The sequence below is a fragment of the Hyla sarda genome, chromosome 2 (assembly GCF_029499605.1).
Source record: "Hyla sarda isolate aHylSar1 chromosome 2, aHylSar1.hap1, whole genome shotgun sequence".
Classification (NCBI taxonomy): Eukaryota; Metazoa; Chordata; class Amphibia; order Anura; family Hylidae; genus Hyla; species Hyla sarda.
The window spans coordinates 336,713,708-336,729,999 of record NC_079190.1 but is presented as its reverse complement, the minus strand read 5'-3'; the positions used below and the strand labels follow the sequence as shown (position 1 = coordinate 336,729,999).

At 43.4% G+C, this 16,292-nt stretch overlaps 1 protein-coding gene across 9 annotated transcripts in view; it reads right to left on the bottom strand.

Moving 5' to 3' along the window:
• SLC45A3 (solute carrier family 45 member 3) overlaps positions 1 to 16,292 on the bottom strand; it is a 111,625-nt gene that overhangs the window by 21,942 nt on the left and 73,391 nt on the right. For all 9 annotated transcript variants that reach the window (XM_056558038.1, XM_056558040.1, XM_056558044.1 and 6 more), the window contains one exon: positions 4,630 to 5,020. In XM_056558038.1, coding sequence (XP_056414013.1) covers positions 4,630 to 4,795 — 166 coding nt within the window. In that variant the 5' untranslated portion in view covers positions 4,796 to 5,020. The remainder of the gene's footprint in view (positions 1 to 4,629; positions 5,021 to 16,292) is intronic.

The following is a 16,292-nucleotide window of genomic DNA, read 5'->3' as shown; positions in this document are numbered from 1 at the left end:
AAAAATCATAACTACATGCAGGAAAATTTATACGTTTAAAAATGTCATCTTCTGACCCCTATAACTTTTTTATTTTTCCACGTACAGGGCGGTATTAGGACTCATTTTTTTGCGCCGTGATCTGAAGTTTTTATCGGTATGATTTTTGTTTTGATCGGACTTTTTGATCACTTTTTATTCATTTTTTAATGGTATAAAAAGTGACCAAAATACGCTTTTTTGGACTTTGGAATTTTTTTGCGCATACGCCATTGACCGTGCAGTTTAATTAATGATATATTTTTATAGTTCGGACATTTACGCATGCGGCAATACCACATATGTTTATTTATTTATTTTTTTTACACTGTTTTATTTTTTTTATGGGAAAAGGGGGGTGATTCAAACTTTTATTAGGGAAGGGGTTAAATGACCTTTATTAACACTTTTTTTTTCTTCTACACAGATCACAGGCGTGTATTAACACGCCTGTGATCAGTGTTATCGGCGCTTGACTGCTCCTGCCTGGATCTCAGGCACGGAGCAGTCATTCGCCGATCGGACACCGAGGAGGCAGGTAAGGGCCCTCCCGGTGTCCGATCAGCTGTTCGGGACGCCGCGATTTCACCGTGGCGGTCCCGAACAGCCCGACTGAGCAGCCGGGTCACTTTCACTTTAGAAGCGGCGGTCAGCTTTGACCGCCGCTTCTAAAGGGTTAATACCGCGATCGGCGATGTGTGGTATTAGCCGCGGGTCCCGGCCGTTGATGAGCGCCGGGACCGACGCGATATGATGCGGGATCGCGGCGCGATCCCGCTTCATATCGCGGGAGCCGGCGCAGGACGTTAATATACGTCCTGCGTCGTTAAGGGGTTAAAAGTAGGGGTGTGAATAGCCTAGAATTTGGCGATTCGATTCGAATCGCGATACCAGTGTGGCGATTCGATATATCCCGATATATCGCGATACCGTCTAGGTGACGATACATCGCGATATATCCCGATACATCGCCCACCTGGGAGCATTCACAGATCCCAATAGACGCCGCTGTCAGCTTTGACAGCGGCGATCTAGTACTCCGGTGCTCACTTTTCTCATGTTATCACGTCCGGGCTGCAAAATAAAAGAAAACGCACTTTATCTTACCTGCCAACGAACCCCCGGAGCTCCGGTACAGGTGTTCGGTCCCCGGGCTGTATTCTTCTTACTTCCTGTTAGCCCGGCACGTCACATGGAGCTTCAGCCTATCACCGGCCGCAGCGATGTCCCGCCTCGGCCAGTGATAGGCTGAAGCTCCGTGTGACGTGCCGGGCTAACAGGAAGTAAGAAGAATACAGCCCGGGGACCGAACACCTGTACCGGAGCTCCGGGGGCTCGTTGGCAGGTAAGATAAAGTGCGTTTTCTTTTATTTTGCATAACATGAGAAAAGTGTGCACCGGAGTACTCCTTTAATAGCCAGCCGCGGCGATCGCCACATGCTGGCTATTAGCGGCGGCCCCCGGCTACTGAAATCAGCCGGGGGTCGCATAGTACGGAGCGGGCACGAGTCGGAGCCCGCTCCATACACCCAGAGCGACGCCGTGTCAGATCCGGCCTGCCCGGCTCCACAAATGTGGAACTTTTATCTCCTGATGCCCAGGACGTGCTGTTCCGGGCGTCAGGAGATAAAAATTCCACATCCCTAAAAGAATCGATTCAAAAATATTTTGAATCGATTCAGTATCGGCAAATGAAAAAAATCGTGATTATCGCGAGAATCGATTTTTTCTTTCATCCCTAGTTAAAAGGGGTATTCCAGGAAAAAAACTTTTTATATATATATATATATATATATATATATCTCAACTGGCTCCAGAAAGTTAAAGAGATTTGTAAATTACTTCAATTAAAAAATCTTAATCCTTTCAGTACTTATGAGCTTCTGAAGTTAAGGTTGTTCTTTTCTGTCTAAGTGCTCTCTGATGACACCTCTCTGATGTCTCGGGAAACGCCCAGTTTAGAAGAGGTTTGCTATGGGGATTTTCTTCTAAACTGGGCGTTTCCCGAGACAGGTGTTATCAGAGAGCACTTAGACAGAAAAGAACAACCACTTCAGAAGCTCATAAGCACTGAAAGGATTAAGATTTTTTAATAGAAGTAATTTACAAATCTGTTTAACTTTCTGGAGCCAGTTGAAATATAAAAAAAAGTTTTTTTTCTGGAATACCCTTTTAAGAGGATCTGCAGAGAAGAATAGCAAAAAAAATCCCCAAATAGAGGTGTGCAATGCTTATGGCATCAGATCTGGAGACTGGAGGCTGAAATCGCAACCAAAAGGTGCTTCAGTAGGTGATTAGTAGAGGGTCTGAATACTTGCGTCACTGCAATATTTTAGTTTTTCCTTTTCAATAAATTAGCAAAGATTTCCAACATTTCGTAATCACTTTATCATTAAGGTGTATTGACTGCAAAATGTTAGATTTTTTTTACTTTTATTTTAGAACCATGCTGCAACTAAATGTGTTAAGAGTGTCTGAAGACTTCCTGGATGCATTGTAAGAAAATATAGTATCTGAGTAATCCTAAGAATATCAGATTCAGGTTATAGGATATTAATGTAATAGTTTGTATATCACATACAGGGCTATATAATTATAAAGCTAAGACAACATGTATCTGTGAAATAGAGCATAATGCTGTTATATAAAATGACTGGCCAATGAATTCCATTGTATAATTTATAATTAAAAGAGAACCAATCAGTATATTTTACCATATATATCGGCAACACATTATATATATTAAATTCCTCCAGGGATGGTGAGGATATGAAGTTATAAAGTCTTCCCGGCTGCCCAATAAGTAGTCCCCTAGGCAGGGGAGCTATACTTTACAGGTCCCTTCACTCCGGCTGTAGTGACGCCCCCCTCTGCTTGATTGATGGCCCGTGTGATGGCTCTGCTCCCTAAGCAGACGGAGCAGAGTGATGATGAGGGTCATCAATCATGCTGAGGGGGACTCACTACAGCCGGAGCGTCGGAACTAGGTAAGTATAGCTCCTTCACCCAGGGGACTACTTATGGGGAGGCGGGGGAGCCTTTATAACTTCATATCTTCACCATCCCTGGGGGCAAAACGTCCACCGGGGATGGTGAGGATAAAGATATTACCATATATAAAGCATTGCCCTTATATATGGTAAAAATATACTGCTTAGTTCCCTTTTAATTATAAATGATACATTGTAATTACCTAGTCATTTTATATAACAGCATTATGCTCTATTTCACAGATACATGTTGTCTTATCTTTATGGTTATATAGCCCTGTATGTGATATACAAACTATTACATTCATATCATATAGTATGGTATGCAAGTAGATAAAGGTAAAAGACACGGCAACTCAATACCCTCGATAGCGTGTCTGTATGGACTTGTGATTTCTGCTTTTACTTCAGAATAACTCACTGCTTTACAGTCATCAACTTTAGTGAGTTGCCGTGTCTTTTACCTTTATCTACTTGCATACCATGTTTCTTCTATAGACACTGAGCACCACGCTGACCTGGTTTCTTTTGACTGCTATCTACATATGTGGTTGTGTGAATCTATTACATTGCATATATACTTGCAGTGCCTGGTTACTTTTTTCTGTGTGGGATTTCAAACCTGAATCTGATATTCTTAGGGTTACTCAGATACTATATTTTCTTATAATGCATCCAGAAAGTCTTCAGACACTCTTCCCTTTTTTCACATTTTGTTGCACTGCCATATATTTGGTAAAATCTACTGCTTGGTTCCCTTTAAAGTGCTTATTTTTGGATGATATGCTCATTTACTTTAAATGTTATTTAGCAAATATGTCAAGATGGCCAAATCTATTCAGACATTTAGGAGTAATAACATGGCTGGCGTTACTGCTTCCACATAGAGTGTCATTATTGAACACACTGACTCTTGGGAGGGCTGCAGATTACTGAGGGTACAACCACTGAGACCTTTGCAATCTTGTGAACAGGGACCAAGTTACATCTCATAATGGAGTGGCTAGTCGCACATGCAATCTCCACCATTTCCATGGAAAATGAATAGGGGAGCAGCGTGCATGCGTGACTTGCCGCACCATTCCAAGGTGCGACTTGGGTCCTGTGGATAGGGAATAAGTGTATTAAGTTGGAATAACCATTAGAGGTGCCCTGCAATGATGGTTGACAATACCTGCAAGATATGTAAGATATTCAGTGTGTTTAATTTTTTTTATTTTTCTGGTCCTCTTTTTGTCTGATATTTCCTCATTCTGTGTTATACTGTTGTGTGTTTGTAATTGCACTAAATCTGGGCCTTCCTGCAAGACACCTACTACTTCCTGCAGAACTACAGGAACCAGAAAGTGCAATTGTTAAAGGTAAAGCCTGGTTCTGCAGTCTCACGATCCGTCAGCATTGTTACAATTTGATATTATTATTGTGAAGCCATAGTTGGAGTTGGTGCATTTCTGTTGTCTAGCTCTGCATAAGGACATTCACAATCATAGCGTGAAATTAAAGCAATACCCAAGTCTATAACATTCTGAAAAGAAGAAAGTTTGCTGATATTTAGAACACTGTTAAACAAAGTCAGGGTTATGAAATGACAATGTATTCTCCAGTTTGCATTTTTACTTACCTAGTACCATGGTCATGAATTTTTCTTCCACTTCAGCCTTAAGAAGCAAAGGTGGAACAAAGGTGATCCCTGCTGCCAGGCAGACTTCAAGGCCACATGTCAGAGAATTAACCAGCAGGAGTTGTGCAAGTGGGCTGTATTCGCTGACCCCTGCCTTCTGCATCATGAAAACTAGTGTCGGCAACTTGATAATTTTATGCTCCGCTGATGGACACAGTGTAGAATCTTTGGCTATCACTCTGTTTGGCCTGGCAGAAGCCCATTTCTACTGTAAGAGTCCCAGTAATAAATACAGCTTCCACATGCCATGAACATCAAATGTGATAAACTGAAACATTGGAGTGTTTGCACATTTCTTTCCATGAAGTTATATTCAGCATGTCAATATGCTCTGTAAAAAGAGACAAATGAAATGTTAACACATAATACACCATGAATACACAGTATAGGTAGCTATAATAATACTCTCTATACTTCTCTATAAATTATATTTAGAGATGTTGCATAAAGCCATGATACCAAAACTTTACCAAGCTGTAAACTCAATTAAAAGGGGTTGTCCAGTGAAATCAACAACCTGTATAATACAGTAATTGCAAAACATAATGGGGGACATTTATCAAAGCATTTAGTAGTTTTGTTTTTTTTGCTTAAAATTGTCGCAAAAAAGTCACACGTGCGACTACGCTCTTTTTTCTGCGACTTTTTGCATGTTCAGTGTCCTAAGCAAAAAATTAAAATCTTGCTTACCAAAGCAAAAAGTTTTGACTTGCAGTGGTCAGAGATTTATCAAGTGCGAAAGTCGCAAAAAAGTCGCATTGCATGAAAAAACCTACTAAATTGACTCCAGCTCAGACATGGAGCAGAAAAAGCCACTACCAAAGCAAAAAAAGAAAAAGTGCTTAAGTGAAAGAAATTTATCAACAGGCTGAAAGCAGTTGATAAATAAGTCGCACATAAGCAAAAAAAAGTAAGAAAAATATAACTAAAAAAAGGAAAACATAAGCAAACATTGATAAATGTCCCCCAATGTTATTAGCCATACTGCACAGATCTTCCATTATCAGCAAAGTTGTCTTCCTTGTAGCTGTGACGTCATGTCATATACTCTCTGAAGAAAAGGTGGCTCTGTCCCTTTTCCCTACTTTCTGCTTAGGACCAGACCATTGATGTCAAGAGGGGGAGCTACAAGGGAGAGAGTAGTGCTGATATGGAGAGCCTATGGCTTATAACATTATATTAGTATGTTGCTTTATTATACTTTTTGACACCATATACAGGTTGTTTCTTTCACTAGACAACAGTTTTAATAGGTTGGTCAATGGTGCAAATGCCAATTTTAAATGGCACAAGGTTGGAAATACCAAGGTTTAGTTGTTTTTGAAAGAGTTTGTAAAAGAAGAACGGTGGAAAGAGGAGATCCATAGTTCCCTATTTTTTTATTTTTTTTACAAGACATGGGGGAGATTTATCATTGCTTTTAGAGCATTTTTTTTTTTTTGTCTATGTTCAGGCGCAGTTCAGGCGCAAGCAGCATATTTTGAGACTTTTATGCGTCTTTTGATATAGACAGTTTTACTCTTTTTGCCTACCCGTAGAACTTTTTCTTTTTGACCATGCAGTGGTCACGTATTTATCATTTGTGACTTTTTTCAAAAGTTGGTATTTTGGTCGCAAAGGTAAATTTTTAGGTGCAAAGCTACACCACCTACCAGTAGGCATGAGAATAATTTCTACCTTCCGCAATTCAACCTTTAACCCCTTCCCGCAGAACCCCGTCTATAGACGGCTAATTGCGCAGGTCCTTTGCGCATTCCGCCGTCTATAGACGGCATTCAGTTAACCCGGCGATGCGCGGCATCGCACAGGTTAACTGGCAGAAGTCCCGCTGTTACCAGCCCGATAGCCGGTAACTTATACTGATATTCCGGAATAAGTTATTAGCTATTTCTCTCCCCTCCCCCCCTCAGAAGCCGCTGCAGATCAATGATTTAAAGCGGGCGCTTTAAATCAATGAACTGCAGCGGCTTTTGTGGGGCAGAGACCGCTGCCGCTTCTCTCCCCCTGCCTGTCCTGGGGTCCTCCCTAGTCCAACCACCACTGCCGCTGCCCCATTGCCTCCCCCATCCCCGGTTTTGTAATTACCTGTTCCCGGGGTCCGCGCTACTTCTGGCTCCGGCGGCGTCCTGAGCTGTCACTGTGCGCACTGACGGTGATGTCGCGTTGAGGACGTCACTTGTCATTGCGCTGCGCAGCGCGCCGCAGGAGCCAGAAGTACCGCGGACCCCGGGAACAGGTCATTATAAAACCGGGGATGGGGGAGGCAATGGGGCAGCGGCATCAGAGGCATCAGTGAAGATAGTCACTAATCTTTGCTGCTGCTTCTAGGAGTTTTAAAACTACAACTCCCAGCATGCCCAGACAGCCTTTGGCTGTCTGGACATGCTGGGAGTTGTTGTTTTGCAACATCTGGAGGGCCACTGTTTGGAGACCACTGTGCAGTGGTCTATAATCTGTGCTCTTCCAGATGTTGCAAAACTAGAACTCTCAGCATGCCCAGATAGTCCAGGCATGCTGGGAGTTGTAGTTCTGTAACATCTGGCCCTGCAAATGTTGCCGAACTACAACCCCCAGCATGCCTAGGCAGTCTGGGCATACTTGGAGTTGAAGTTTTGCCACATCTGGAGGGCCACAGTTTGGAGACCACTACACAGTGGTCCCCAATCTGTTCTCCTCCAGTTGTTGCAAAACTACAACTCCCAGCATGCCCTTCGGCTGTCTGGGCATGCTGGGAGTTGTAGTTTTGTAACAACTGGAGGCACACTGTCTGGGAAACATTATCTGTTTTCTAACTCAGTGTTTCCCAACTAGTGTGCCTCCAGCTGTTGCAAAACTATAACTCCCAGCATGCACTGACAGACCATGAATACTGGGAGTTTTAGTTTTGCAACAGCTGGAGGCACACGGGCTGGGAAACACTGAGTTATGTAACAAACTCTGTGTTTTACAACCAATGTGCCTCCAGCTGTTGCATAACTACAACCCCCAGCATGCACGGGCAGCCAAAGGGCATGCTGAAAGTTATAGTAGCGTGCCTCCAGCTGTTGCATAACTACAACTTACAGCATGTACTTCTGTCACTGCATGCTGAGAATTGTAGTTTTCGAACAGCTGGAGGTTTGTCTGGCTATGCGCTGACAAGTACTTGCCAGTGCATGGCCAGTATTTGACGGACCTTTCGCATACCAACGCTCAACCCGTGGCGTACCCCTATGGGTACGTGTACCCTTGTTGAGAACCCAGGCCTCTGGTTGTTGGTCTGACTCTTTTTTAGAAAAGGTGAAAGTTAGACAACATTTCACCCTAAAGGAGAGCTGCACCTTATTCATCATTACGCTGCGCATTATTGATGAATAAAGCGCACGCTAGTCAAAGTATAGACAAAAAAAAAGGTGGAAATTTGATCTAACATATACATTTCCTGATAAATCTCCCCCATGTTGTATGAAATATTCAGGTTTTAGGCAATTTTACACATGGTATTGCTCTAATTTTGCCCGACTTAAAATAAGCACATCCCACATTGCCAGTGTCTAGAGATGAGTGAAGTTACAGTGATTCGATTCGTCACAAACTTCTCAGCTCGGCAGTTGCTGACTTTAGCCTGCATAAATTAGTTCAGCTTTCAGGTGCTCCGGTGGGCTGGAGACTCTCTCCTAGGACTGTATCCATCTTTTCCAGCCCACCGGAGCACCTGAAAGCTGAACTAATTTATGCAGGATAAATGACAAATCGAATCACTGTAACTTCGCTCATCTCTACCAGTGTCAAACATTAGTGTAAAATATACCATGGAAATCTGATTATGCTGTCAAATCAATAATAATTTCAAACAATGATAGCCAAATGCAACAATTTTATCCATATGCAAGTGTGCTTTTACTTTCTTGCTATGCCACCTTATTCTCAAGCTTTAGGTGTTTTACTATTTGGTTGACAGATTATTCGTAGTATTCAGATGGACAAGACATTTATTGCAAAATGGAGTGTGAATGCTAGGCTAAGTAGGTGTGATTAGGCATTCAAGATCACACCTTCCAAACAAGATTCACGCCCTCTAGTATTCACATCTCATTTTGCATTAAAGTTCCCGCCTATATGACTATGCAGTGAAAAGTACAGATGGTCAACGAAACAGGAAAACTCTTTACCTAAGTACTGGGGGAGATTCTCCCAAAAATTTGCGCCAAAAAATCTATTTTGGCGCGAAAAGTATCAACCACATTTTCAAAGAGCTTTGTGCCGCTGTTACGTGTTACACTGTTCACGTCAGTTTTCTAAAAGTGGGCGTGTCCACGTATATTGTCTGCTTTACATGATATTTTCAAAGAGGTGAGAGTCAAGTTTACATCAAATATTTCACACCAGCTTTTTGATAGTTTATATATATATAATCTATTAGTACAGGTACTACTATTCCCATCATGGAACAGTCTGTTAGTAGTACTACCTAAAAAATAAAAAAATGTAAATGTATTCAAATTTCGTTATAAAAAAAAATAAAAAATGTACCGTATTTTTCGTCCTATAGGACGCACCGGCGTATAAGACGCACCCAATTTTTAGGGGCAAAATCTAAAAAAATAAAGATTTTGAACCCAATAGTGGTCTTCAACCTGCGGACCTCCAGATGTTGCAAAACTACAACTCCCAGCATGCCCGGACAGCCGTTGGCTGTCCGGGCATGCTGGGAGTTGTAGTTTTGCAACATCTGGAGGTCCGCAGATTGAAGACCACTGCAGGAGGAGGTAATACTCACGTGTCCCCGCCACTCCGGACCTGTCACCGCTGCCCTGGATGTCGCTCCATCGCTGTCGCCGTGTCCCTGTCGCTCTGGAACGTCTCTGCTGCCGGCCGGGTATCCTCGCTCTCCGTCGCCGCCATCACGTTGTGACGCACGTACGCGACGACGTGATGACGAGGAAGGAGAGCGCCGGCCATACAGGGGATCCCTGAACGGAGAAGACACCGAGGAGGCAGGTAAGGTCCCCCCCGGTGTCCTGTAAGCACTAACCCGGCTATTCAGTCGGGCTGTTCAGGACCACCGAGGTGAAATCGCGGCGGTCCCGAACAGCCCGACTGAACAGCCGGGTTAGTGTCCCTTTCCCTTCAGACACGGCGGTCAGCTTTGATCGCTGCGTCTGAAGGGTTAATACAGGGCATCACCGCGATCGGTGATGTCCTGTATTAGCCGCGGGTCCCGGCCGTTGACGGCCGCAAGGGACCGCCGCGATAGGGGTGTATTCGCCATATAAGACGCACCGACTTTTTCCCCCCAGTTTTGGGGAAGAAAAACTGCGTCTTATATGGCGAAAAATACGGTAGTTGAATACATTTCTTTCCATCCCTACTGCATCCTTTTTTTTTTTTTTTGGTACCCAACAAATTTTGAAAAAAAAAATTTAATAAAATAAAAAGGAAATTCCACACAAAGGTAAAAACGCCAGAAAAAACACGCCCAAAACACAGGGAAAAACAGCAGCAGTTTTTCTAGTGTTTTTAAGCCTGAAAAAAAGCAATGCAAAAAGCTCAGTGGAATCTTAGCCTAAAGGTCTACAAGCCAGTTACTCCCTCTACTCAAGTTGAGATAGAGTAGAGATTGAGCTAGAACACTGCATCAAAAATTCCACCAAGAATTAAATGTTAGTTACCGTATATACTCTAGTATAAGCAGAGTTTTTCAGCACGATTTTTCCTGCTGAAAACACCCCCCTCGGCTTATACTCGAGTGAACTCTCCACCCCCAGTGGTCTTCAACCTGCGGACCTCCAGAGGTTTCAAAACTACAACTCCCAGCAAGCCCGGGCAGCCATCAGCTGTCCGGGCTTGCTGGGAGTTGTAGTTTTGAAACCTCCGGAGGTCCGCAGGTTGAAGACCACTGCGGCCTTCGACATCATCCAGCCCCCTCTCACCCCCTTTAGTTCTGTACAGTACTCACCTCCGCTCGGCGCTGGTCCGGTGCTGCAGGACTGTCCGGTGAGGAGGTCGTCCGGTGGGATAGTGGTTCCGGGCTGCTATCTTCACCGGGGAGGCCTCTTCTAAGCGCTTCGGGCCCGGCCCCAAAATAGTCACGTTGCCTTGACAACGACGCAGAGGTACGTTCATTGCCAACGTACTTCTGCGTCATCGTCAAGGCAACGCCTCTATTCTGGACCCGAAGCGCGGAGAAGAGGCGCCCCCAGTGAAGATAGCAGCCCGGAACCACTATCCCACCGGACGACCTCCCCACCGGACAGTCCTGCAGCACCGGACCAGCGCCGAGCGGAGGTGAGTACTGTACAGAACTAAAGGGGGTGAGAGGGGGCTGGATGATGTCGAAGGCCGCAGTGGTCTTCAACCTGCGGACCTCCGGAGGTTTCAAAACTACAACTCCCAGCAAGCCCGGACAGCCGATGGCTGCCCGGGCTTGCTGGGAGTTGTAGTTTTGAAACCTCTGGAGGTCCGCAGGTTGAAGATCACTGCGGGCGGATGATGACAAGAGGATGATGAAGGGGGGGTGTGGGATGATGAAAAGAGGATGATGAAGGGGGTGTGTGGGATGATGAAGGGGGGGTGTGGGATGATGACAAGGGGATGATGAAGGGGGGGTGTGGGATGATTACAAGGGGATGATGAAGGGGGTGGGGATGATGACAAGGGGATGATGAAGGGGGGTGGGGATGATGAAGGGGGGTGTGTGGGATGATGATGAAGGGGGGTGGGGATGATGACAAGGGGATGATGAAGGGGGGGTGGGGATGATGACAAGGGGATGATGAAGGGGGGGTGTGGGATGATGACAAGGGGATGATGACAGGTGATGATGATGAGGGTCTGGATGATGACAGGCGGTGATAATGATGAGGATGTTAATGATGGGGGTCTGGATGATGACAGGGGGGGATGATGTATTTCCCACCCTAGGCTTATACTCGAGTCAATAACTTTTCCTGGGATTTTGGGTTGAAATTAGGGGTCTCGGCTTATACTCGGGTCGGCTTATACTCGAGTATATACGGTATGATATTGAAAGTGAATGTAATCATACTGCTAAAAAAAAAAACTGGTAGCTTAAAGGGGTACTCCGGTGAAAACCTTTTTTCTTTTAAATCAACTGGTGGCAGAAAGTTAAACATATTTGGAAATTACTTCTATTAAAAAATCTTAATCCTTCCAGTACTTATTAGCTGCTGAATGCTTCAGAGGAAATTCCTTTCTTTTTGGAACACTGATGACATCACGAACACAGTGCTCTCTGCTGACATTTCTGTCCATTTTAGCAACCATGCATAGCAGATGCATAGCAGATGTATGCTAAGGGCAGCATGGTGGCTCAGTGGTTAGCACTGCTGCCTTGCAGTGCTGGGGACTTGGGTTCAAATCCCACTAAGGATAACAATAAATAAAGCGTTATTATTATTATTATTATAATAACATCAGCAGAGAGAACTGTGGTCGTGATGTCATCAGAGAGCATTCCAAAAAGAAAAGAATTTCCTCTGTAGTATTCAGCAGCTAATAAGTACAGGAAGGATTAAGATTTTTTAATAGAAGTAATTTACAAATATGTTTAATTTTCTGCCACCAGTTGATTTAAAAAAAAAAAAGGTTTTCACCGGAGTACCCCTTTAACCCGTACAGGACCTAGGGTGTATGCATACGCCTTCTGTACCTGGGTCTTAATCCCTTAAGGACACATGACGTACTGGAACGTCATGTGTCCACTCCCGATCTATAACACGGGGCCACCACGTGGCCCCGCGTCATAGCGGGTCGGGCCCGGCCGGGACCCGTGGCTAATAGCGCGCGGCACTGATCACTGATCAACCAGAGGGAAAGGTAGGGAAATCCATGTAATAAAGTAAAAAAAAAAGTTAAAAAATAAAAAATCCCCCCCCCCCTGACCCCCTAATAGGGCTCAAGAGTACGCCTCATCTTTTTTTAGCGTGACCCGGGCCCTATTAGCGGTTCAGGGCGCTGCAATTTGCCCCCCCTTTTTTTTTTGCCGCAGCGTTTTTTTTTTGCTCACATAACGGTGTGTGATTACTAATCACACACCGTTATACATAGTTACACCAAGCACACACTACACACTCACTTTTTTTTAGTTTTGGCTATGCTCTGGGTCATCATTCTGGGAACATAACCTGTTTTATAATTTTATGTCCCACTGTACTCCTTGTTAGTTATTAGTGTACCCCATATAATGCCCCTTGAGGGGGGGTCCCACTGTTCTGGCTCCATAGGCAGCTGTCTAGAAGCTCCAGGCCCCTGACTGCCCTCCTGTTCCTCCGTGACCAGTGAGCAGAGCCGATCCATCCCCAGATATGAGGTATGTCCTTACTCCAAAGAAATGTATTTACAATTTTTTTTTTTTTTGCTGTTCTGGCACTAAATGTGACATGCCCCCCCCCCCCCCCCCCCCCATTTCAGCAAAATGTGACTCCTTCTCTTCTGAGCATTGTAGTGCACCAGCAGAGCCCTTGACATCCACACATTGGGTACTTCCATACTCAGAAGAGATGGGGATACAGATTTTGGGGGACATTTTCTCCTATTACACCTTGTAAAAATGTTAAATTTTAGGAAAAACAGCATTTTAGTAAAAAAAAAAAAAAAAAAATAATAATAATTCATTTACACATCCAAAGTCGTCAAACACCTGTGGGGTGTTAAGGCTCACCCCTTGTTACGTTCCTTGAGGGGCGTAGTTTCCAAAATAGTATGCCATGTGTTTTTTTTTTGCTGTCCTGGCACCATAGGGGCTTCCTAAATGGGACAGACCCCCCAAAACCATTTCAGCAAAATTAGATTTGCAAAAGCCAAATATGACTCCTTCTCTTCTGAGCATTGTAGTGCGCCAACAGAGCACTTGACATCCACATATGTGGTGTTTCCATACTCAGAAGAGATGGGGTTACAAATTTTGGGGGGCATTTTCTCCTATTACCCCTTGTAAAAATGTAAAATTTGGGGGGAAACTAGCATTTTAGTGAAAAAAAATAAAAATAATTTACACATCCAACTTTAACAAAAAGTCATGAAACACCTGTGGGGTGTTAAGGCTCACTGTACCCCTTGTTATGTTCCTTGAGGGGTGTAGTTTCCAAAATAGTATGCCATGTGTTTTTTTTTTTTGCTGTCCTGGCACCATAGGGGCTTCCTAAATGGGACATGCCCCCCCAAAACCATTTCAGCAAAATTAGATTTGCAAAAGCCAAATATGACTCCTTCTCTTCTGAGCATTGTAGTGCGCCAACAGAGCACTTGACATCCACATATGTGGTGTTTCCATACTCAAAAGAGATGGGGTTACAAATTTTGGTGGGCATTTTCTCCTATTACCCCTTGTAAAAATGTAAGATTTGGGGTGAAACTTGCATTTTAGTGAAAAAAATAAAATAATTTACACATCCAACTTTAACGAAAAGTCGTGAAACACCTGTGGGGTGTTAAGGCTCACTGTACCCCTTGTTACATTCCTTGAGGGGTGTAGGTTCCAAAATAGTATGCCATGTGGGCTTTTTTTTTTTGCTGTCCAGGCACTATAGGGGCTTCCTAAAATGGGACATGCCCCCCCCCCCCCCAAACCATTTCAGCAAAATTTGATTTGCAAAAGCCAAATATGACTCCTTCTCTTCTGAGCATTGTAGTGCGCCCGCAGTGCACTTCAGGTCCACTTATGGGGTACCTCCATACTCAGAAGAGATGGGGTTACAAATTTTGGGGGGTCTTTTCTGCTATTAACCCTTGCAAAAATGTGAAATTTGGGGGGAAACCCACATTTTAGTGAACATTTGTTTTTTTGTTGTTTTTTTACATATGCAAAAGTTGTGAAACACCTGTGAAAACAAAAAAGAAAATCATTTACACGTCCAACTTTAACAAAAAGTCGTGAAACCCCTGTGGGGTGTTAAGGCTCACTGGACCCCTTGTTACGTTCCTTGAGGGGTGTAGTTTCCAAAACAGTATGCCATGTGGTTTTTTTTTGCTGTCCTGACACCATAGGGGCTTCCTAAATGCAACATGCCCCCAAAAACCATTTCAGAAAAACTCACTCTCCAAAATCCCTCTGTCGCTCCTTCCCTTCTGAGCCCTCTAGTGCACCCGCCGAACACTTGACATACACATGAGGTATTTCCTTACTCGAGAGAAATTGGGTTACACATTTTAGGAAGATTTCTCTCCTTTTACCCCTTGTAAAAATTCAAAAAATGGGTCTACAAGAACATGCGAGTGTAAAAAATTAAGACTTTGAATTTTCTCCTTCAATTTGCTGCTATTCCTGTGAAACACCTAAAGGGTTAACAAACCTTTTGAATGTGATTTTGAATACTTTGAGGGGTGCAGTTCTTATAATGGGGTCATTTGTGGGGCATTTCTAAAATAAAGGCCCTTCAAATCCACTTCAAAACAGAACTGGTCCCTGAAAAATTTCGATTTTGAAAATTTTGTGAGAAATTGGAAAATTGCTGCTATACTTTGAAGCCCTCTGAAATCTTCCAAAAGTAAAAACATGTCAACTTTATAATGCAATCATACAGTAGACATGTTGTATATGTGAATCAATATATAATTTATTTGGAATATTCATTTTCCTTATAAGCAGAGAGCTTCAAAGTAAAAAAAAAAGCAAAACTTTCAATTTTTTCATCAAATTTTGGAATTTTTCACCAAGAAACGATGCAAGTATCGACAAAATTTTACCACTAACATAAAGTAGAATATGTCACGAAAAAACATTCTCGGAATCAGAATGAAAGTTAAAAGCATCCCAGAGTTATTAATGCTTAAAGTGAAAGTGGTCAGATGTTCAAAAAATGGCCGGGTCCTACAGTGAAAATTGGCTGGGTCCTTAAGGGGTTAAATGGCAAACAATTCATCATTTTCTAAATAAGCTTTAAAAGAAATGTAAGCAAAAAGTAACCATCACCTTTGTTTCAACATACAATATAGTGTAACTGATTTACATTTCCTGTATTTCAAGTATAAAAAAGTATGTCACCATTATACTACTTGCTTTTATAGGTGCACCCAGAAATGTGACTTAAAAGAAAATCTTTAGCTGGCATCATAATTTACTTCCTGGGAAAGACATTTCCTTATCTCATAGCTATGATACGCACATTTGGTACAAACTAGTATTATGAAAGACTGTACCTGCAACTTTCCAGGAAATAGATTAATGTAGAGATTTTAACTGAATACAAAGTCGTCTGCATAAAATGTTAACATTCAGTAACTTTGTAAACACTTTATTTGTATATTTTCTCAACTAATCTTGCTTTTTTCTGCTTTAAAGGGGTACTCCGCCCCTAGACATCTTATCTCCTAACCAAAGGATAGGGGATAAGATGTCTGATTGTGGGTGTCCCGCCGCTGGAGACCCCCGCAATCTCAGCTGCAGCACCCCAGACATTTGGTGCACGGAGCGAACTTCGCTCCATGCCGGATGACTGGCGATGTGGGTTGGAGGCTCGTGACATCACGGCCACGACCCGCTTGTGACGTCATGGTAGACTTGCATTAAGAGGACATCGCCGTGATGTCACAAGCGGGGCATGGCCGTGACGTCACGAGCCTCCGGCACTGCACCGAACGTTCGAAATGAAAGCCGTGTGCAG